We start from the raw sequence: 23,134 nt of genomic DNA on the forward strand, positions 1-23,134 counted from the left end.
CCACATGTATGTTGCTACCTGTCAGCCTCGTGAGTGAGTTAATCCTTGTCATCCCTGAATAAGTCTTTGTAATACCATGAGTGTTTGTTTATAATTAGTGTTTAGTGTCTTTATCTTGTCAGCCCAGTCTTGTTTGGTTATTTAGTCTTTACCCTAGCTATTGTTTTCCCCCTCGTGGGTTTTGTTTTTCCCCTTTTTGTAAATAAACCCTTTGTGTTGAGAATCCTGTCTGCAGTTGAGTTCCTCCCTTACCAAACCCTGACAGTCCCTTGCTGTGACACCCGGCCTGAATTTTCCTTTAAGAATGGCCTTGTATTCATCCACTAACTGGGCTAACAGTAAACACTGTTCCTCTGTCCAGTTTGGCTTTCTCGCCCTTCTTGGTTTTGATTCCATGTTTGATACATTAAAACCAACATTCAAACCGCCACTTAAATAGGACAGCAATCCCTGTAATTGGAAAGAGTGGAACAATTTTTATCATTCTAATCCAATAAAATACCTTATAGGAAATTAAAAGCATGGTAAATAAAAAAGGATTTATATACACCCATATAATGTGTGTGTGTGAGAGAGAGAACGGTCAAATAGGAAAAATTACGAATGTAAATTCAAAGTGAGAATTCGAATACTCCCTATACTTAAAATCACTCTTTTTTTTCCTTCTTGTACAACCAACCAATCACAGTCTTCAAAAGACTGTGTCATACATAGCAACGGGGTCAACACCGCCTCCTCACTAAGGTGAACGTTTTCCTTACTCAGAGTTTTTCTGAGATCGGTCCCGAATTGCTCTTAAGCTAAGACTTCATAAAGTTTTTAAGCTAAATTAAGAGTTTTCTGAGAAGATTCTTAGAATCTTTATGAATACAGGCCCTGGCCTTTTGTGGGTATCCCATTTGTCAGTCTCTCTGACATAACATTGAACGTGTCCAACTAAAAAGGGAATGTCTAGGTTATGTATGTAACTCTCAATCCCTGTAGGAGGTATGGAGATGTTACATCCCTTTGCCACATCGCTGTTGCACTGAACAGCCAGGTCACTTGGCTTGGCTCCTCAGCAAAGACTTGAATGCAAGTTGTTTGTGATCTCTGTTTTTCCACTTGCTCTGTCCATTCGCATTTGTCAAACAATCTACTCTTACTGATTATAATCCAGATATACTGGTCTGAAGGTCTAAAGCTACAGTAAAATGCACTCAAAATGAAAAAGTTTGAGAACTTAAAGCACTAATTGTTTCCCTGCATGTAAACCAAATGGAATATATCAGCAACACGGTAAGGTTAACTGAAAAATAAGAAGCTTTTTAATTATTATTCGGCCTTAAACATAATAAAGATCAATATTTAAAAAAAAAACACTATTATTGTGTTATAACATGAATACAAAGTTACAATTGTTCATTTTATAATTGACTGTAAGGTGTTAATGAATGTGACAACTTGCTGTTATGTATTACTCACACTGAATGTCCAGCATCACTGATGAGTTTTGGCTGCCGTGTTGGTTCTGAGCTGTACAGTGGTACCAGCCTCTGTGTGTCGGGTCGGTCCTATTGAAGGTAAGAGTGTCTCCAGTCTGCAGCTGCTTCAACTGTCCTTCACTCTCTCTGGACCAGGTGTAGTTCACTGCTGGATTTGCATCACTGCTGCAGATCAGAGTCACTGAACTGCCCTCCAACACAGAGCTGGAGGGAATCACTAAAGCTGACATGTTTTGGGGGGCATCTGAGAAAAAGATAAATAATTGATTCAGAAAGAAATAACCAAAGACGTTAGATACACAAAGACAGACGGTGCACTACTATGAATGGAAGAAACTGCAATGTGCAATATGGTGAAATAAACCCGCCTTCCACATAAAAGAGCCAAAGACTGAGTGGTTTAAAGGCATAGTGTTACTACATTAAAAGATCCAGTTGATACAGAAACAATCAGCATTCTGAGCATGCTAATACATGTGCATTAGCTGGTCTTGCCTGAAAAATATGTTTGTTTGTTTTTTAAAGGGGAGGTCTTATAGTACTGTATTTAATCATTCTGTCTAATTTACACTGCTGAATTCTTAACATGTCCATAGTTTTAAAAAACGAGTTGGAGGTACAACATGTGGAAAATAATCTCCTTCAGGTCTCTTTCCTTTCAGAAAGTTTATTAGTATGGCCCTGTTTGATGTCATAGAGGTTGACATTTCTTGTACAAATGAAGGTTTACAAATGAATCATGCTGCACAAGACTTGCTCGAGAAGGATTTATCATTTTTTTTAGGCAACAGAGCCAACAATGCCACCAAAGAAGTGTATTTTGAATGTGAGCGAAAGATAACCTTGTTCAGCATTTCAAAGATGGCCGCAGAATGAAATGGCTTCCATCAAAGTACCTTTTGAATAATTGTTTGAGTAAGGGATCTGGGAAGGGATCTAAGTTTCAGTTAATGGATTTGCATTGGATAACAAAATATCAAAACACGTGGCATTCATTTTAAAGCAGATCATTGATATCCAGGTGTCCAAAAGTGTTCCATCTTGTTATGGGACCACTTATGGGACAGTAAATAATTTTCCAATCTGGTCTTAAAGAGTTCTCCCAAAAACCCAGTGACTTTCATTGTATGGGTAAAATGTAAATATCTTCTTTAGCGTTCTACAGAAGAAAGGAATTCATGCAGGTTTACAACAACATAAGTCTGACTAAATAATAACAATATTTGTTGTTTTGAACACGGAATATCTTTATTTTATCACTGTCTCTGTCTTCTTCACACTGGTAAAGAAAGTGTCAAACTGACTGCTGTAAAAAGAATTGTCATGAAAAATGTGTGAGGAATATCTATTGTGCTGATGCGTCAGCTGCCATTTACTGTAAGTGTGAATTTGCAAGACATTACTGAGACTTTCTTGCTCTGAAGTTCCTAACTGACAATTAGCATCCAGGATTGAAAAGATCCATTTTATAGTTGACTTTTAGGTGCTAATGACTGTGACAAAGTAAAATTGTCTGTCATGTATTACTCACACTGAATGTCCAGCATCACTGATGAGTTTTGGCTGCCGTGTTGGTTCTGAGCTGTACAGTGGTACCAGCCTCTGTGTGTCGGGTCGGTCCTATTGAAGGTAAGAGTGTCTCCAGTCTGCAGCTGCTTCAACTGTCCTTCACTCTCTCTGGACCAGGTGTAGTTCACTGCTGGATTTGCATCACTGCTGCAGATCAGAGTCACTGAACTGCCCTCCAACACAGAGCTGGAGGGAATCACAGACACTGTTGTGTTTTTGGGTGAATCTGAAGAGAAAAAAATAGGGCCTCACAATAAAAATCAAGACAATACGATTCACAAGTCACAACTAAAAAGCATGACCTACACTGAACATGTAGTGTGATGCTGTCCTGTTCTGTTTTGTTCTTGTCCTGTAGCTGGTAGGTTATAGTGCAGGTGAAAGTGACTCCGTGCTCACGGTGAGTAGCAGTGAAGTTCAGATCAGAGATGAGCTCCTGTAGTCTGCTGCTCTCATTGAGGGGGATTCTGGGAGAGGAGCTCCATGTGAGAGTTGGTGGAGGAGAGGAGCAGAGAGTCTCAGCAGAGCAGCGCAGACTCACAGAGCTCCCCTCCAACACCTCCTCCTGACCCTGCACCTCCCTCTGCTCCACAGACAGCTGCACTCTGCTTTTGGGAGGAGACTCTGAAATAAAGAAAGTAAAATGACAATGATGGGAACTTTTAAAACCTATATTTAACACATTTGTTTAGAAATAAAAGGCTCAAATCACTCACCGATGACATTTATAGTAGATAAGTTTTGTTTGTAGGTGTATTTCAGATCTCCACTCATAATCCTGAAGTAATATTTACCATTGTGCTTTGAGCTAACATTATAAAAGACAGTGGTGCAGTCCTTCTCATGCAGTTTTCCAGTTATTTTCCCATGAAAGTGATTAGGTTTGGGATCTCTGGAGTTAAACACTTGATGTGTAACATCATCAGTTCCATCTTTGAACCACACTCCTGTAGCATTTTTCTCATTGAGGTCTTGGTCATATTTCGTTTCAATCTCAAAAGTGCACTTTATGATCACACAGGATCCACTGAGAGCTTCAATCTTCTCTGGCAGACTAACGCTAAAATCTTTACAGCAAACACCTACAAGACACACAATACAAATAAGTAAGAAATAATAAAAAAATAACCATAAATACCAAGAAAAGAGGTTTGTAATTTTTTTTATATTCTATAAATCAAGATATACTTTAACCTTTCAAAAGAAAGCAGAGTAGAATTATTTTCTCTGTTCTCCAGACGTCCATCATTTCGTTCATTGAGAAACATCAACCTATTGGTGAAAAACAAATAAAGAAAGAAACTGGGTAAACTGAGCCAAACCTCTCCCTCCGCCACACACATCCTTTACATCACATTTTTGCACAAATGATATTATGTCATATATATACAAATTATAAATTTCTCAGCTCCTGTGATTAAGAAATTTTTCTTTGTGATTGAGAGAGCACTAACAAGAAATTCACCTTTGCTTTCAAAGAAAAATATGCACATTTTTTGACAAAGTTGGTATCTCAGGAAGGAGGAAGTAACAATTCATACTTTACATCAATATTAATGGTTGATTTAAATCATTGCCTTACTTTTTTCTCTCTCCCATAAGTTAAAATACTTCCTGAAAATAATATAGAGCAAACATATTACAGTTTTTTCCTCTGTGATTCTTATTTTAGACCCTTGAAACTTGGCCCATTATACTTTAATATTACAGTATTAACTGTACAGTACAATATTTATCATATTAATTTTAAGCACTAAAAGATGAAAATATTCTATGCATGACATTTTTATTAGTTGTTTGATGAAATTGTTCATATATTATGTCCTTTATAACAAAAATTAAACATTAATATGACAGTATCTGTTCATACTGTCTCAGATTCAAGGACTTAATCATATATTCTCTATTATCGATCAGTGGGTGTGTCTTAATAAGCTCCCGAGCTCGTGAATCAGTAAATTGTGTACATGAATTCAGTCACTGGTAAGTTCCCTGACTCATTACAGTTTTTCTGTACAATGTCAATGAACAACATAGTAGAACGTCATCACTGAAATTAATAAACAACAGAAAGGACCATTCTAACTTAATCATTATTATTATCTTTAAACGCATTGTTTTGTTATGAGTTCTAACAACATTTCAAACAAATATTAATTATAAATGTTAATTAAAAATACTAATCGGTTTGCCTTTTCAAATCAGGTTGACTCGTGTGGTTTATGCATGCAGTCTATGGGTTAATTGATTAATTCTGATAAATAAAACATACCCATGAATTTCTAATCCATGGGCTCAGATTTTGTAAACTATACCTTCATTTTTTGAATCCATACCCACAAATTTATAGTCCGTGTGCACGCTTTCGCAGTCCGTTAACTCAGATTTGTAAAGAGTACTCACAGATTCATGCAGCAAGCTCATATGTAGCCTACATGTTAACATACTGTTTTATTGAATATTATTTTATTGAATACAGCAAAGTCTTGAGTGATTCTCTATCAATTGTAGTACAAGCCAATTTTCAGTAAACTTGCATTAACCCATTTTAAACTAACTAGGAGGCTGGTCAGCTAACTGTAGCAGAAACTACAGGGGGGAATTCTGTCTGGAAATCTGTGAACGGTCACTGGGTCTGTCAGACTGGAGAATGTTTTGCTGAAATGGGACCAAAAATATTTAAGACCCATCGAACCTGAATTTAAGACATTTAATACTTTTTAAGGCCTTTTATTAAGAAAACATTATTTAAGATTATTTAAGAACCCATGGCCACCCTGTTAATGTGGGGACACATTTCAAGTGAGAGCAAAGTTACATGATACATTGATACATTTTTCTACCATTTTAGAAGATTTGTGCGTGTGTGAATGTCATGGTAACGCGTAAATGTGTGTAAAATGCATAGGCCACGAAGTGTTGGCGATGTATAAATATAAAGAGTTTATTTGACAGAGCTAATTTGTAAAAGAAAATGAATCTGACCTTCGTGAAGTGCAAGAATCTCCTGTTTAGACCCTACGTTTCCAGCTGTAAGATCTGCTGCTGATTAGAGACGGAGTGAAGCTCTGCTGCAGGAACACAATCTGAAGTGCAGTCTACTGACAGACATCAGATCTATTGTAACTTCCTTCTTTCATCAGCTCACACCAGTACTTCATTTATCAGCAAGAACATGCATTCTGTGCACAGACAGAGCACAGAGCACTGGTTAACTGAACAACCTGACTTTTTAATTATTTATCTGGCTTTAAATTTAATAAAGATAAACAATTTATAGTCTTTATTATTGTGTCACAATATAGGATCTCTGAACCACAACTTCGTAGAACAATAAACACATTCTTTACGGACTAGAATAACAACTTACCTAATTTTTATTTCCTTATAAGACAAAAATGATATTATAAAGCATTAAAATGAAAAGAGTCAAATCAATAAACATAAATGTATACAGCTTGTAATAAAATATTACTCAAGTAATGTCTAATGACATTTGATCTAATGATCAAATCAATCTTATGATAAGATTTGAATGTAAAACTGTTGAAAGACCTTTGAGAAATACTGTCAAAATTTTATTAATAATAATAATAATAAATTATTTCTTCTGTGAGACTATGGCTCATTCATTAATTACACAAAGAAATTATTCCTTAAGTAGTAGCTTTATGTTTCTTTCAAACATATTTTTGTGAAAATATAGCTTTTGAATATTTTTTGTGAATTTGTTTTTAAAATTTTAAATAAAAATAATTTGATATCTGATAAGTTATTAAATCACATTGATTGTTATTTATTGATGATTTTTTTTAGCCATTTGGACTACAATAATCTAATCATGTCTAACCAAGATGCATGACACATTGTTCCTTCTTTTGTGCTTTTTTTTTCTGTAAAACATGAAATCACAAAACTGGTGTCTTAAGCTATTCTAAAAAAAATGTAAACTAAATGTCTCCAGAATTTAACTTACAATTTATCTGATTTATTGACACTGTGAAAAATGTAAATGTAGGCTAAACTGTGACCACAGCTTTTGAAAGAAGTCAGTCACCATCATCTTCAGTATTAAAAATAAATGTGACAGCTCCATCAGCTTCCTGCTCAGCGTTCACAGATCCACCCTATTAATAAAGACTTCTTTTTTTCTCATGACTTAAAGCATCTGATAATTTTTTTTTTTTTTTTTTTTTTTTTTTTTGTGCACAAAATGAATTGACATACAGACCATCTCATCATTCACAGCACTCAAAATTCATTCATTACTAAGTAATTGAAAAGAACATAACACAGAATAGGTTCCCGTACAGTTCAAATATATATAATCAAAATATCATAACATTGTAATTTTAATTACCTCATCTGTCTGCATGATGCTAGAGAATTGCAGAGCTGGTGCAAACATCCACATTGCCTTTATCAGATGTTGTCATTTTTGCTGTGTGTTTATTTTGTTATTTATATATAAACAGTTATGTAGTTATATACAGACAGAGCTGGGCAGATTACTTACAAATTGTAGCCCATCACTGGTTACAGATTACATGATGAAAACTTTAGTTAGTAACGTAATCTGATTTTAGGCAATGTATTCTGACTGCTTTACTTAAATCTAACGTTTATAAACTTTCTAAACATTGAACATACCAAAAAGAAAAAAAAAAAAGAAAAAATAATATTAGGACTTCCTGGACTTTATGTAGTGTGTCGTGAGTTGAGTTATCTGTGAGTTAATAAAAAAGCTATTAATTAATTTAATCATAAAAATGTCAAATCAATTATTTAAACACGTGAACACTAAAAATACTAATATTTGATTTGTTTACCTGCATGACAGTGTGATAAATGACATCAAACTGTATTATGTGTAAGTGTTGTTAAATTATTAAAATACTAACTTCATCAGAGATATTTCAAGTAAATATTTCATCTCAAAGGGTTCTGGCTTATATACTTGACCATTCTATATTGTTAATATAAACAAAGAAAAATAGTATGACAGTAGGAATTTTAGAAAGAAAACTGGCATTGTGTGAATAATATGTAATCATGTTAATCATTACAAAAAAAAAAAGTAACTAATCTGATTAAAAGCATTTAAAAATTTGGAATCTGATTACATAATCCAATGGTTATAAATACATATTCATCTAAACGTTGCTCTCAGCAGCATGGACGGCATCTGGATGTTCACTAATGTAACACCAAATGCTTATTTTATGAAATTCACACATCAAAACTCTTAAATTAAGTACTCTTTTTAACCCTGTTACACTAACAATATACTGCTGCAAAGAAACCTCCAACTTATTTTTACTTCTGAGAGAGAAAAAAACAGCTGTTAGAATATCTGTGAATCACATGCACTCTTTTTGTAAATTATGTGTGCAGGAGTGTGAACATGAGCAGTATGTTTCTGGGTGCAGTTCACTTAACAGCCACCAGTGTCGCTAATAAGGGCTACTAAACTCTACAAACAGGCCATTCAAAGCTGAATACACACTGGGAAAAAAATAAAAATAAAAAACAGAACACTGAAAACTATTGATTGATTAACAGGCAAAAACAAAGATATACGGCTAAATATAAAAAAAATATATGGCTATTGAAAAAACATTACAGCATAAAATGTGACACTTTTTTTCCACCTAAAAGTGAAAGTTTAGGCAAGTAAAATGAATTTATTTTGTCTGAAAATGTAATATTTGTTTGTCTGTATACTTTTTTTGTTAGAAAAGGTTTCATAAATTTGAGCTGTTTTGAGAAATCATCAATTATAAATTCAAAGGAATTTAATTACATTTATTTTATTTCCAATATATTATTTATTTTTATCCATTCATTCATATACATATATTGCATGTCTTAATTTAACACTAACACACTAACAGTGCTCTCTTCCACCCTCAATAGCCATGGCTGAAATGCCCTTGAGCAACGCACTGAACCCCCAGTTGCTCCCCGGGCACTGGATCTATAGCTGCCCACTGCTCCAGGTGTGTGTGCACCTGGATAGGTTAAATGCAGAGCACCAATTCTGAGTATGGGTTACCATACTTGGCAAATCTCACAACTTTCAAAGCCTTTTCTGCTGGCCTAAACACTAGATCTCACAGAATCACTGACTAAGTTTAATTTTTTTTTTTTTTCAATTAATGTGTTTTCAATTATTTACAATAGTCACTTCACTTTAGTGTATTTTAGTGTGTTTATATTAGAGCTTTTATCAAATCATATTTGTCATCATGTTGCAATCAAATTATATGCAATCATGTTGCCAAGGTCAAAGAAATCTGACTTAAGGCCTTCAGGATCAAAAGTGCAGGAGTCTGTTAGCGTCATGGGGAATAAACACAAAACAAATGCTTAGTTTGAAAATGACTTCTGTGTGAGCTGTGCTTCATTCATAAAGTCCAATTAACAGACAATGGACCTGATTTGCCTGATAATTCTTTTTAATGACCGACCTTAAACACAGAATTACACATCACATATTATGAAATTTCAGGAAAAGAAACAATGTAAACAGGTCACAACAGTAACCAGTGCAGAACACTGTAACTTCAGATAGAATCAACCAAACCCATGAAAACACAATTAGCATTACTCTACCAAAACAGTTAAAAACATAAAAAATAAAAATAGTTACTTGATATAGTGTTATATGCATTTATGATGTAATTGCATATTGATATATACCTTGGGCTTGACTGAGGTGGGTAACTGGGTTAGACGAGTTAGACTGTGGTTTTGCATGAGCGGGTTCTATAATAAATATGTGGTTCTGCGTTATAACTCTCCGTGTATGTAGTCTATTGGATACATTGCAACAGAAGAAACACTACAGCGACGTAGGACGCTACAGCTACAGCAAAAAAGATACATTTGAAAAACAAAAATGATTTTTTTAGGAATCAAACCTATAATAAATATGTATTAATATGGAAGGATGTAATTTGGTAGTGCTTGGTTTTGTTGATTAGGATCATTGTAGAAAGAAAAAAAATAATAATACGTTTATGTAATGAATCCTATCCTGTTTTTCAGTCCTGTCACATGGCTTGGTTAGCAGCAGTAAGAAGGATTGTCCCTTTGGTCTGATACACACGTATGTATGTGCATTTATATATGTATGTATATATATATATATATATATATATATATATATATATATATATATATATATATATATATATATATATATATATATATATATATATATATACAGAAATGTACGTTATATAAACAACTTTTTTTGGATGTGATTAATCGATTTGACAGACTTACATTAAATGTTACCTATGCATGAACCACATCTCCTGCATTATCAGTGTTATGCATATTGCATACCACCTGTTACAGTAATAAACGGCAAAATTGATCAATTCTGTATCTCTGTATCTATTTGTGCATCATAACCCAATGAGGTTAATTTGTACAGTTTACAATAACGCATATTAAAAAGTAAAGGGGCAGTGTAACTCGCTTGTTGACACGGAAAATTTGTAGGTTCTGCACCCATCCATTTGTAAATTGCAGGTGAGACTCGAGACATTTTTAACTGATCAGAGGTGTACGCTCTGACACTACAAACAAGGTAAGAAAACACATTGGGGAAGGTTACGAGCGGCAGCTCTTTAAGATCATCCGACCACTCTTTGTGTTCGTGCAGATTGAGTTCGTTGATTGTCTTGATTTTTTTCTAAATACCGCATCTTTGCTTCCTTGTTGAGTTTTTCTTGATCTTACACTTGATCTGTATGTCATGTCACTTTCACTTTTACTGATAAGCGTGTCCCCAAAAATGGCCGCGACTACCCAGAATGCACTCAGGGCGCATCCAAACCCAGTTTTGCTATTTTAACTACGGAAAAATGGTTGTCGCGCCAGGGCGCATGGTCTAAATGGGTTGTCCCTATTCTCTTAATGAGTAATGGGTGTGTTTGGGGGCGTAACGTGCAATGAACTAATCAGAAGGCGTTTCTCAATGTCAAGGATACTTCATTGGTAGGACTGATCCTTCCAAGTCACTTCCTTCAGAGGCTAGGTGAGACTCCTCTTTAGCAAATATGAGAACACGTAAATGGAACAGGCTAGCAAGTGCACGTAATTGCGTCATTACGTCAGTGAAAAGGTCCGTTTGAATAACACTGTGAATGGTATCATTAAATTACTTTGGACAATTTAACTAGTTATTTATAAAAGAAATGCCGTTGACGCAACCAATTGTTAAATGACGGGTCTGGTTCAGTTAACCATTTGTATTTGTATAATTTACAATATCAATATGGTAGTAATTTGTACTGGCATTTAAATATCAAACTTTACTCATATTTACTACAGTTATAACAAATGTTTGGTAACGTAAATAAAAACCGTTAACGGTCCGACTACGTTAACGTTCAACATTTTTTAATTTTTGAACTAACGTTAGATAGCAAAGCTGCACGCATAGCATTGTGGGTGATTTGAGAGCGCGAAGAGCGCGAAGGATAAACATATGCATCCTTTTGTGACGATTGGGTTTAGGAGAAACACAAGGAGAGGGTAGGATCCAAATGCAAGTATGGTTTATTGTAACAAAAAGGTTAAATACAAAATAAACAGTCTTGAGAGACAAACAAAACAAAACAAAAGAGGAAACCGGATGAGATGGTAAGAACAAACTCGGAGGAACGAGAAGGTAGGGGTAAGTCTCGGGAGACGAGAACATATGGCACATAGGGTAAGGACTCCATGCAGATGACAGAGAAAGACAGCTATACATAGGGAGACTAATGACAAAGGATTGTTAGCACCTGTGCGATTTAATTGGAGTGCAATTACTGTGAAGACAGAACCAGACTAGAGGAATTAAAGTGCCTATGGAGAAGTGAGCTCACTAGGGAACACCCAGGAAAACAGAGACTGACAGCGTGACATTACCCCCTCCCCTACGGAGCAGCTCCCAGATGCTCCACCTGAAACCCTGGAAAACCCAACAGAAAAAGAGGTAGGAGGGAGGTGAAGCGGCGGCGGACTAGGGGGAGGGACGGAGGGTCAGAAAACAGGGACAGGAGAACCAGATAGAATGGACAGACAGAGACAAACAACCAGGTGGAATGGAGAGACAAAGACAGGACAACCAGGTAAAATGGAAAAAACAGAGACGGAACAACCAGATGGAATGGAAAGGAAAGTGGCAGGAAAGTGTAACACAAAACAAGGAGTCCAGGAGGGTGGTGGACCAGCGGAGGATGAAGGGGAGGGACGGAGGGCCAGGTCCAAAGAAGGAGATAAATAGAAAAACAAATGAAATCAAAAACACAAAAACATGGGTACATGGAGGACATTAAGTGATGCCCACCCGGGCGAACAGAGGGCCATCACACCCATGTGGTCAAGGCAGAAGCCCCCCCAGGGCGGAGCGGAAGACCACCACGTCCTCGTGGTCAAGGCCAGAGTCCCCCAGGGTGGAGCGGAAGACCACCATTTCCTCGTGGTCGAAGCCTGAGTCTCCCAGGGTGGATCGGAAGACCACCATTTCCTCGTGGTCGAAGCCTGAGTCTCCCAGGGTGGAGCGGAAGACCACCACGTCTTAGTGTTCGGCCCAATGGGAGGACGAAGATCACCAGTGACTTGACTCAGTCCTCGAAGATCACCGGTGACTAGCCTTGTCTCTGGAAAGACCATGGTACCTAGTCCTGACTCTGGAAGGTCATCAGTGACTAGGCCTGACTCTGGAGGGTCAATGGTAACTAACCCTAACTCTGGAAGGTCGATGGTGACAAACCCTGACTCTGGAGGGTCCATGAACACCTGACTCGACTCTGGAGGGTCAACCGGAAACTGACTCAACTGAGGAAAGTCAACGGGCACCTGACTTGACTCGGGAAGATCAATAGGAACCTGACTTGATTCAAGAGAAACAACTGAAACATGACTCGACTCTGGATGGTCAGCAGGAACTAGCCCTGACTATGGAGGGTCAACGGTAACTAACCCTGACTCTGGAAGGTTGACGGTGACTAACCCTGACTCTGGAGGGTCCATGAACACCTGACTCGACTCCCAAGGGTCAACCGGAAACTGACTCAACTCAGGCAAGTCAACGGGCACCTGACTCGACTCGGGAAGGTCAATAGGAATTTGACTTGATTCAAGAGGAACAACTGAAACATGACTCGACTCTGGATGGTCAGCAGGAACTAGCCCTGACTCTGGAGGGTCAACGGTAACTAACCCTGACTCTGGAAGGTCGACGGTGACTAACCCTGACTCTGGAGGGTCCATGAACACCTGACTCGACTCTAGAGGGTCAACCGAGAACTGACTCAACTCTGAACAGTCAATGGGCACCTGACTTGACTTTGGACTGCCTGTGGAGACATGAGACGCCTCTGCTTCGGGCACCGCCTCTGGAACGGCCTCGGTCACTGCATCGGGAACGGCCTCGGACACCGCCTCGGCCTCCTGAACTGCAGCGTGCACTGCCTCGGCCTCCGGAACAGCAGCGGGCACCGCCTCGGCCTCCAGAACAGCATCGAGCACCTCCTCAGGAACGGCCTCGGGCACCGCCTCGGCCTCTGGAACAGCATTGGGCACTGCCTCGGCTTCCGGAACAGCATTGGGCACCTCCTCAGGAACGGCCTTGGGCACCGCCTCGGCCTCCGGAACAGCATCGGGCACCGCCTCGACCTCCGGAACAGCAGCGGGCACCGCCTCGGCCTCCGGAACAGCAGCGGGCACCGCCTCGGCCTCCGGAACAGCATCAGGGACCGCCTCGGGAACGTCCTCCTGGACGACAACGGCCCGCTCGGGAGCGTCCTCCGGGCTTTGAGGAACAGCAGACGCCTGTCTCCTCCTCCTCCGCCCTCCATGATGGCGAGTTGGTGGCCCCTTGACTGGTGACTCAGGCATTGAGTCGCCCATCTTGTGCTGTGGCGCGGGGCTGGCGGCCATCTTGTGCTGTGGCTCTAAGCTGGCGACCATCTTGTGCTGTGGCTCTGAGCTGGCGGCCATCTTGGGTTGTGGCGCTGGACTGGCGGCCATCTTGTACTGTGGCGCTGGACCGGCGGCCATCTTGTGCTGTGGTGCTAGGCCGGCGGCCATCTTGTGCTGTGGCGCTGGACCGGCGGCCATCTTGTACTGTGGCGCTGGACCAGCGGCCATCTTATACTGTGGCGCTGGACTGGCGGCCATCTTGTACTGTGCCGCTGGACTGGCGGCCATTTGATGGAGTCCTTCTGTGATGATTGGGTTTAGGAGAAACACAAGGAGAGGGTAGGATCCAAATGCAAGTATGGTTTATTGTAACAAAAAGGTTAAATACAAAATAAACAGTCTTGAGAGACAAACAAAACAAAACAAAAGAGGAAACCGGATGAGATGGTAAGAACAAACTCGGAGGAACGAGAAGGTAGGGGTAAGTCTCGGGAGACGAGAACATATGGCACATAAGGTAAGGACTCCATACAGATGACAGAGAAAGACAGCTATACATAGGGAGACTAATGACAAAGGATTGTCAGCACCTGTGCGATTTAATTGGAGTGCAATTACTGTGAAGACAGAACCAGACTAGAGGAATTAAAGTGCCTATGGTGAAGTGCCTATGGAGAAGTGAGCTCACTAGGGAACACCCAGGAAAAAAGAGACTGACAGCGTGACACCTTTCCTGTGTATGAGATATTCTTCAAACGAAGGTCTCAGTCCTTGGTTGAAATTCCGAGGATCCTCGACATTGGAACAGTCCTTCGACGGATGTCGATGACGTAGCATCCTCGAAATACTGGCTTCCGTGGATCCTTCCTTGACATTGAGAAACACCTAGAGTCTCATCTTCCATTCCCTTTAAGAGCCAGTTGCGCTCTTGCCATGACGGATTTGCTGTTTACACTGCGGAATTTGGCAATCGCAAATACATCGCCTCTGAGATGAAATGGAACTGCTCGTGTGCGAGCAAATAGGGCAGCCTAATTCTGATACATGCGATGACTACCCATTATGACATGTACATATGTACACATGACATATATTTGGCATGTTTGTGTGGTGCTGTGCATCCCTGGGCCCTATCATACACCCGGCGCAATGCGACGCATTTTCCCATCCAGCGCCACGTCGTTTAATTAGCAAATGCATTTACGCTCTTTTTTGCACCCATGGGCCTGCTTGTCTAAAAAAGTGTTCTACCCTTTCATAGTACCCTTTGGAAAGTACATAGACTGCTATGGTAAAAGTTGTTAATGATCTGCTGATGTCAGCCAATTCTGAACTTTTAACTATACTTATTCTACTCTATTTAACTGCAGCCTTGATATAATTTCTTATCAAGTTCTCTCAGATAGATTACCCTCTGTAGGAATTACCGGTATCCCTCTTAGTTGGTTCAGATCCTATCTCTCTGGGCGCATGCAATTTGTTTAACATAAAAATTTTAGATAATATGTTTCACCTGTTACAGCTGGTGTTCGTCAAAGCTCTGTTTTGGGCCCTGTTTTATTTATTATTTATTTACTACCCCTTGTTAATATTTTTAGGAAATATGGCATCAGTTTTCATTGCTATGCTGACGACAGCTCTATTTGTACTCTAAGCCAAATTCTACCCTTCTTTCCTCCTCTCTTTTGGGCTGCTTAGAATAGATTAAATCCTGTTTTTTTCGTAACTTTCTCACACTGAAAATCAACAAAACAGAAGTTCTCCTTGTTGGTACCAAATCTAATTTGTCAAAATCAAACAGTTTTTCACTTTCTGTTGATAACTCTGTAATCTCCACATCTACTCATGTTAGAAGTCTGGGAGTAGTCCTCGATAGTACTTTATCTTTTGAAAAGCATGTGAACAATATTACTCTTGTCGGCACGCCGTGCATTGATTACTGTAACTCTCTTCTCTTTGGGCTACCAGTATGTAACAAACTCCTTCACAAACTTCAGTCGGTCCAGAATTCATCTGCCCGTATAATTACTATATTACTAGAACCTCCTCCATTGAGCATATCGCTCCAGTTCTCTACCATCTTCACTGGCGTCCTGTTAAATATCGAGTAGATAATAAGATTTTACTTCTCACTTTTAAAGCTCTTCATAATTGTGCACCACAATACTGTATCTGTAATAATAATATAATATATTATTATTATTATTATTATTATTACCACACGTTTACTGACTTAGAATGTATGTATGAATGACTGAATGAATGAATGAACAAATAAATAAATACATTTATAATTGTGACACAAACAGCAGGCTATGTATATAAGGAAGAACTAACATTTAACTAACTTAACAGTTTGGGGGAGGTTCAGGCTGATGCACTGAACTTGGTCAAAGTTCAAATATAATACATATTTATCAATCATGGAAATTTGCAAAGATAAATAAAGATAATTTAACCTTTGAGAACAAAGCCAATATCTGTTGCAATATAACCATAATGCAAAATAGGTGGCTGTGGCATTATGGACTATTGCAACTGAACTTACTTCATTTAAAGAAAGTCACACTTTATCATATGGTGTAGGTTGATATATGTTTTAGTAATTGTCACTAATTTACTTTTTTAATATTTTGACAAACTAAATCCTTGCATATGTGAGAAAAACTGTATAACTGTCATATAGCTGGAAAATAACTTACACAAACTTAAGACTTACAAATGTGTAATTTTAATATGTTTTATTGTTTAGTTTTTTCAATGAAAGAAAATACATATTATTTTGTGCTATAAATCCCTATTTGAATTAATTTAAAATTCAATGTTTCTACAAATATTTCATGCTTTAGTAGATTCACTTTGCTTTATGTTCACATCTGCACCTGTCTTGCTTCAGCTGCTGCTTTGTGAGGAACCTGATAAATGTCTTCTCCATGTGGCATTGAGGAAAGCTTTCTACTCTTTTCCTCACCATCTTCTACATTTTGACCAAAATATCGGACCACAGCATAATCAGTAGCAAGCGAAGAAATGCCTCTGATGTTGTTTGACTCCAGATTGGTATTTATAAAGCTAATTGTTGAATAATGTAGGGTTTCTGGGTGATTTAGTGTGGGGTCTTCAACTGGTGACATCATAACTTTATTAGCGTAAAAAGGCTCTCCCCTACTGTCCACCGAATCAGCCTAGTGAATGAACAGAAATGCAGAATCAGTAGAGAGCTTTTACTCACAAGAAACTTGACATTTGTCAGTGCGTTGAGAAACTAATTGCGTGTAAAAGTAGTTTGGTGTTTGTGAGTTTGGCATATTTATGAATGAATAGCATGTGTGTGTTTGATCAATTGTAACATACCCCATCAGTCTGAATCAGTCCAGCTTTATCTCCCCTTTGAGCCCCGCAGAACCATCTACAGAAATCATTTAGAATGAAAAACCTAAAACTGCTTGTATCTTGTTTATCAGAAAATGTAATTGCTCAGAGTGTTTCTCTTTCATAGATCAGGAGACTTTAAATATAGTGAAACATAAGGAATATACAATAAATATTAGATTTGCAATTACATTTTGGACATAAAGTTTGTCCATACAGTTATATGCTGAATGTAGATCACCCAGCTCATTTGATCTTGAAGCGTTTTACAAAATGCAAAAATAATTTTGGTTGCAGACCAGAATCATCAAATCTGACACAACTGTAATCAGAGACATTGTTGATATCTCCTCTGAAATTCTAGTGGACACATACAAGATTATTAGAATCTTTTCTGGGAAATAGAGATTATTGGAAAACCAGGAGACTTCAGCAATAGTCTCTGTTTTTCACATTTAACTCATTACTGTCTATTATAGACTTCCTTTGTGATTTTTCCTTCTTAAGGTTAAAATTATACTCTTGTTTTTACATCAGGCATTCACTTTGTCTACTTACTTGTACAGTAGTGTTGTGACCCATAAGATTGCCATAAACACAGTTCCAACTGCAATCCCAACCAGTAGGAAATACACGTTAAAACCTATTAAATAAAAAAGCTGCAGTTCATGGAAACGTTTTGTATTCTGGAGAGCAACTACTGATATCAATTAAATATAAAAAAATCTGAATAATTTGTCCATTCACAAAAAAAAAAAAATCAGCAGCATAGTTGATGTATTGCCATATCAACAAATAAAATAGATTAATTGTTCAATTTTAATCTACCTGGAGCATTTTCAGTGATGAAAACCAGATGAAACAGATAACTAGCAGTTCCTCGAGTGTTTCTGCTGAGACACTGTAGAGTAGATGTGTTTGTGAGAGACTGATGGAGGGTGATGGAGCTCCTCAAGACTGTGCTGCTCAATCGCTCTTCACTGATGAACGTGTTTGAAGAGTTAGTGACAGGACGTCCAGACAGATGCCACTCCAGTTCAGGAGAGGGATTCCCATCAGCCTCACAGAAACACACAGTTACATCAGTTCTGCTACAGCTGGAAGAAACTGAGATCTGAGGAAAATCTAATAGAGAGAAAGATAGAGAATGGTCTGAGCAGCACACCTGGAAATGTTTCTTAATAAAAACATGTATGCAGTTTATATTGCTTGCGATCACTTGGTTGAAAGATTTCCTCTATTTCTTTAATACTCACACTGAATGTCCAGCATCAATGATGAGTTTTGGCTGCCGTGTTGGTTCTGAGCTGTACAGTGGTACCAGCCTCTGTGTGTCGGGTCGGTCCTATTGAAGGTAAGAGTGTCTCCAGTCTGCAGCTGCTTCATCTGTCCTTCACTCTCTCTGGACCAGGTGTAGTTCACTGCTGGATTTGCATCACTGCTGCAGATCAGAGTCACTGAACTGCCGTCCAACACAGAGCTGGAGGGAATCGCTAAAGCTGACATGATTTTTGGGGCATCTGAGAAGAAAAAGATAAAGAGAGAAGATAAAAAAGATAAAGCGAAAAGATAAATAAAGGAAGAAATAACTGAGGAATAAGGGATAGGTAAAATTTCAGGCAGTTACATTGGTATTTGGATGCAAGCTTCATTTATTGCCATTGCATTAGATTACAAAACCAAACTGAAATCAAAGTAGATACCATTTTGCTTGATGTTTTATCTAATGCAATAATATATTTAGACATTGTGTGTGGCAAGTATCCAAAAGTGTTCAAATATGTTTTGGGGCAACTGTATATAATATATCTTTAGTCTTAAAGTGATGGATAGATCCTGAATAGGACATGTACTTCATAAATATTTTGAAATAAATGGTTCAGATCACTCAAACCATATAAAATATTAAAAAAAAATCACTATGTATTGTTATACTGTATACTTTCATAAACTTCTATAAGATTTTATAAATGAAGTTTTATAACATTTAATTACTTCTACAATAATCTGTGATGTTCCACCTTTAAAAAAAACTACTAAACTTAAGTCTGTGCTCTGAAGTATTCTGGATTTGTAACAATTTTAGCTGTAAAAGTAATTTTCATGTCATGACTTACAGTTAACAGGTTTTGTTTTTACAAAATGTGAAAATAAATAGTACTTTGGCACTTCAAGACTAGAGATGAAAAACTCTAATTGACCCGCCAACATTTCAAACGTATAAACATTTCTGTATCTACATTTCACAGCACATCAGTCTATTGAATCTTGTGTTGTTTTTTTACTATCTTTGGCTGATAAAATATTATTTCCTTGTGAAAATATTGCCTTCATAGGGTGGTTAGAAAAAACTAAATAACAACATATTACTAAGCAATGTTATTATTTCAGATGTAGAGTTGCCTTAGAACATTAAATATGGGGGTCCGATTGACCCAGAAACATCACAAATGTAACAGAAATTTTATAACAAAACTTATCAGTGTGATGAAACTTTGCATACATGTTCATGACCCTAAATGAAGAAAAAAAAAACTACATTTTAAGAAAAATGTAATTAAAATAAAATAGGTTAACTGATATTTAAGAAACTCAAATCAAAACAGATATGGGGGTTAAATGACACTGAAATCATAGTAATGTGGGAAGGTTAACTAGTTAACTTAACAATCTAGAGGCTTTTTAATTATTATTTAGGCTTTCATTTAATCAACATAAACATTTTTATAGCAACTATACTTGCACTTTTACACGATAGCAGTGTTATAACCTTTCATTTTATAATTCACTTTTAGGTGCTAATGAATGTTTGGAGGTAAATCGGCTGTTATGTATTACTCACACTGAATGTCCAGCATCACTGATGAGTTGTGGTGTCCATGTTGGTTCTGAGCTGTACAGTGGTACCAGCCTCTGTGTGTCGGGTCGATCCTATTGAAGGTAAGAGTGTCTCCAGTCTGCAGCTGCTTCAACTGTCCTTCACTCTCTCTGGACCAGGTGTAGTTCACTGCTGGATTTGCATCACTGCTGCAGATCAGAGTCACTGAACTGCCCTCCAACACAGAGCTGGAGGGAATCACAGACACTGCTGTGTTTTTGGGTGAATCTGAAGAGAAAAAAATAGGGCCTCACAATAAAAATCAAAATATTATAATTCACAAGTCAAAACTAAAAAGCATCACTTACACTGAACATGTAGTGTGATGCTGTCCTGTTCTGTTTTGGTCTTGTCCTGTAGCTGGTAGGTTATAGTGCAGGTGAAAGTGACTCCGTGCTCACGGTGAGTAGCAGTGAAGTTCAGATCAGAGGTGAGCTCCTGTAGTCTGCTGCTCTCATTGAGGGGGATTCTGGGAGTGGAGCTCCATGTGAGAGTTGGTGGAGGAGAGGAGCAGAGAGTCTCAGCAGAGCAGCGCAGACTCACAGAGCTCCCCTCCAACACCTCCAACACCTCCTCCTGACCCTGCACCTCCTTCTGCTCCACATACAGCTGCACTCTGGGTTTGGGAGGAGACTCTGAAATAGAGAAAGTAAAATGATAATCATGGCAACTTTTAAAACCCACATTTAACACATTTGTTTAGAAATAAAAGGCTCAAATCACTCACCAATGACTTTTATAGTGGAGAAGTTTTGTTTGTAGGTGTATTTCAGATCTCCACTCTTAATCCTGAAGTAATATTTACCATTGTGCTTTGAACTAACATTATAAAAGATAGTGGTGCAGTCCTTCTCATGTAGTTTTCCAGTTATTTTCCCATTAAAGTGTTTAGGTTTGAGATCTCTGGAGTTAAACACTTGATGTGTATCCTCATTAGTTCCATCTTTGAGCCACAGTCCTGTAGCATCTTTCTCATTGAGGTGTTGGTCAAATTTTGTTTCAATCTCAAAAGTGCACTTTATGATCACACAGGATCCACTGAGAGCTTCAATCTTCTCTGGCAGAGTGACTTTGAATTTTCTACAGTAAACACCTTATGACACACACACACACACACACAATACTATTAAGTAAAGCAACACACACCCTTTATTGATTAGGATTTCCAGCTTACAAACAGACCTCATTAACATTTCAGTCAAAATTTAAATGTTATATTAAAGCATTAAAAATATGATAAAATCTATAAACAGTCTGTGTGAATTGAAGTGGATAGTACATTAATACTGCAAATCAGAACTGCAACATGGTAAAAAGTAAAGAATAAAGGTAAAACACAACATAACTGATTTAAACCTTTATTACATTTATGCATTTGGTCTTTAGTACTTTATTTTACAGGTTGTATTAACATATTTCTAAAATAATAAAATTTTAATAATATTAAGGTAATCGGAAACTCTACTTAAGTTAAAGTACAGAGTTATTTCAAATATTTGACAGCCTAAAAGTCTAAGTACACTGTAAAAAGCTGTAAAAAGTTTTTAGGAAGCCTGTTGCCTTAAAATTATTAAGTAAATAATCATTTTTAAAAGTTGAGTTTGACAATTAATTTAGGTTTCCTCAATCTTTTTACCGTAAGATAAGTCAACTTAGCACTTTTTACAGTGTACCTATAAATAAATATAAGTTTAAAAAATAAATCTATGTTTAATTGTACTTAATAGAAAAAAGTAAAAACATTTCTGATATTTTTAATTACACTTTTTACACAGGAGACAGTTTAGAGTTCATTGGGTTTTTTTATTTTTTATTTTCAAATTTCTGATGCACACGTTCTAATTTTCAAATAAAATTAAATGGTTCTTTAAATAAAAATTTAATTGTTGTGAGCATGACTGGCATGTTAGATTCAAAGAAAGTTTTTTGCCTTTATTTGATAGGACAGTAGCGAAGTGGGAGAGAGAGAGAGTGGTGATGGGATCTTGAAAGGTCTGTGAGCCAGGACTCAAACTCGGGATGCTCGAAGCAAAATGGCACTACATGTCAACACGCTGCCTACAAGGCTATTGCCTCCAACTTGTACTTAATTTTAACATGAAATTGTAATGAAGTCAAAAGTATTATTTGTATTCTTGCAAATGTATATTCTGTTTTAACAGAACATAAATAAGTAAAACACTATTACACAAATACTTAACATCTCTCCAACTACAACATTTACAGTAGATATAGTTATGCACAACTGACTAAACACACAGGTATTATGAAACGCACATTTATGAGAAATGTTTAGTTGTTTACTTTTTTATTTTACAAATGTCTTATTAAAGCAGGTAAAGGAGAGAAACACACACCTTGTAAGAGAAAAATTAAAATGCAGGTTTTCTCCACCACGCTCATCTTGCTATTAAAAGATGGTCGGACCTAAGCAGAAATTATATATCACATCAAAAAAATGACAAACAGGAACAATATACAAACACACATTCAACATTGTTGTTCTGGAATGATAAATATTATTCTCATAATCGCTAATCATCTGAAACAAACCGTCTGTACACTAAGGGGAAAAAAAGGTACAAAACTGGGTAGAAAGGTACAGTACATCTTTGTACCTCATTGTATATTGCCCCATTTTATGTATTGTTATCTCCATTAAAAAAACATTGCTTCATCAGTGAGACCACGGCTATTTGTTTCACAGGAAAATTCTCTCAGATAAGGTGTAGAGTCACAAGTACAATCAATATATATATAGCTTCATATAGCAGTAGTTTTGCTTCCTAATGTAGTAGAAGTAGTTTAATTGACCTCTCTCCATGGTTTTTCATTAATAAGATCACACCTGTCTGTATTCAGTTCATTACCTTGTGTTTTGTAAGCCTTTTAGCTCCTTTTATTC

General features: G+C 37.4%; 2 protein-coding genes across 2 annotated transcripts in view; both read right to left on the minus strand.

The window, feature by feature from the left end:
- LOC127956384 (B-cell receptor CD22-like) overlaps positions 1–6,178 on the minus strand; it is an 84,156-nt gene extending 77,978 nt beyond the window's left edge. Inside the window, exons 1-6 of the mRNA XM_052554234.1 lie at positions 6,039–6,178; positions 4,248–4,325; positions 3,770–4,135; positions 3,360–3,677; positions 3,016–3,279; positions 1,465–1,728 (exon numbers count right to left, since the gene is read on the minus strand). Coding sequence (XP_052410194.1) covers positions 1,465–1,728; positions 3,016–3,279; positions 3,360–3,677; positions 3,770–4,135; positions 4,248–4,311 — 1,276 coding nt within the window. The 5' untranslated portion in view covers positions 4,312–4,325; positions 6,039–6,178. The remainder of the gene's footprint in view (positions 1–1,464; positions 1,729–3,015; positions 3,280–3,359; positions 3,678–3,769; positions 4,136–4,247; positions 4,326–6,038) is intronic.
- Positions 6,179–16,705: 10,527 nt separating this feature from the next.
- LOC127956556 (myelin-associated glycoprotein-like) lies at positions 16,706–22,632 on the minus strand. The gene is made up of 9 exons (XM_052554596.1): positions 22,587–22,632; positions 20,957–21,322; positions 20,538–20,864; positions 20,194–20,457; positions 18,608–18,871; positions 18,180–18,476; positions 17,910–17,994; positions 17,334–17,388; positions 16,706–17,164 (listed from the first exon to the last, which is right to left on the minus strand). Exons 1-9 carry the CDS (start codon positions 22,630–22,632, stop codon positions 16,850–16,852), a joined length of 2,019 nt encoding a protein of 672 aa, XP_052410556.1. The 3' UTR covers positions 16,706–16,849.
- Between the last annotated feature and the right edge of the window lie 502 nt (positions 22,633–23,134).

This window comes from Carassius gibelio, chromosome B4 (assembly GCF_023724105.1).
Source record: "Carassius gibelio isolate Cgi1373 ecotype wild population from Czech Republic chromosome B4, carGib1.2-hapl.c, whole genome shotgun sequence".
Classification (NCBI taxonomy): Eukaryota; Metazoa; Chordata; class Actinopteri; order Cypriniformes; family Cyprinidae; genus Carassius; species Carassius gibelio.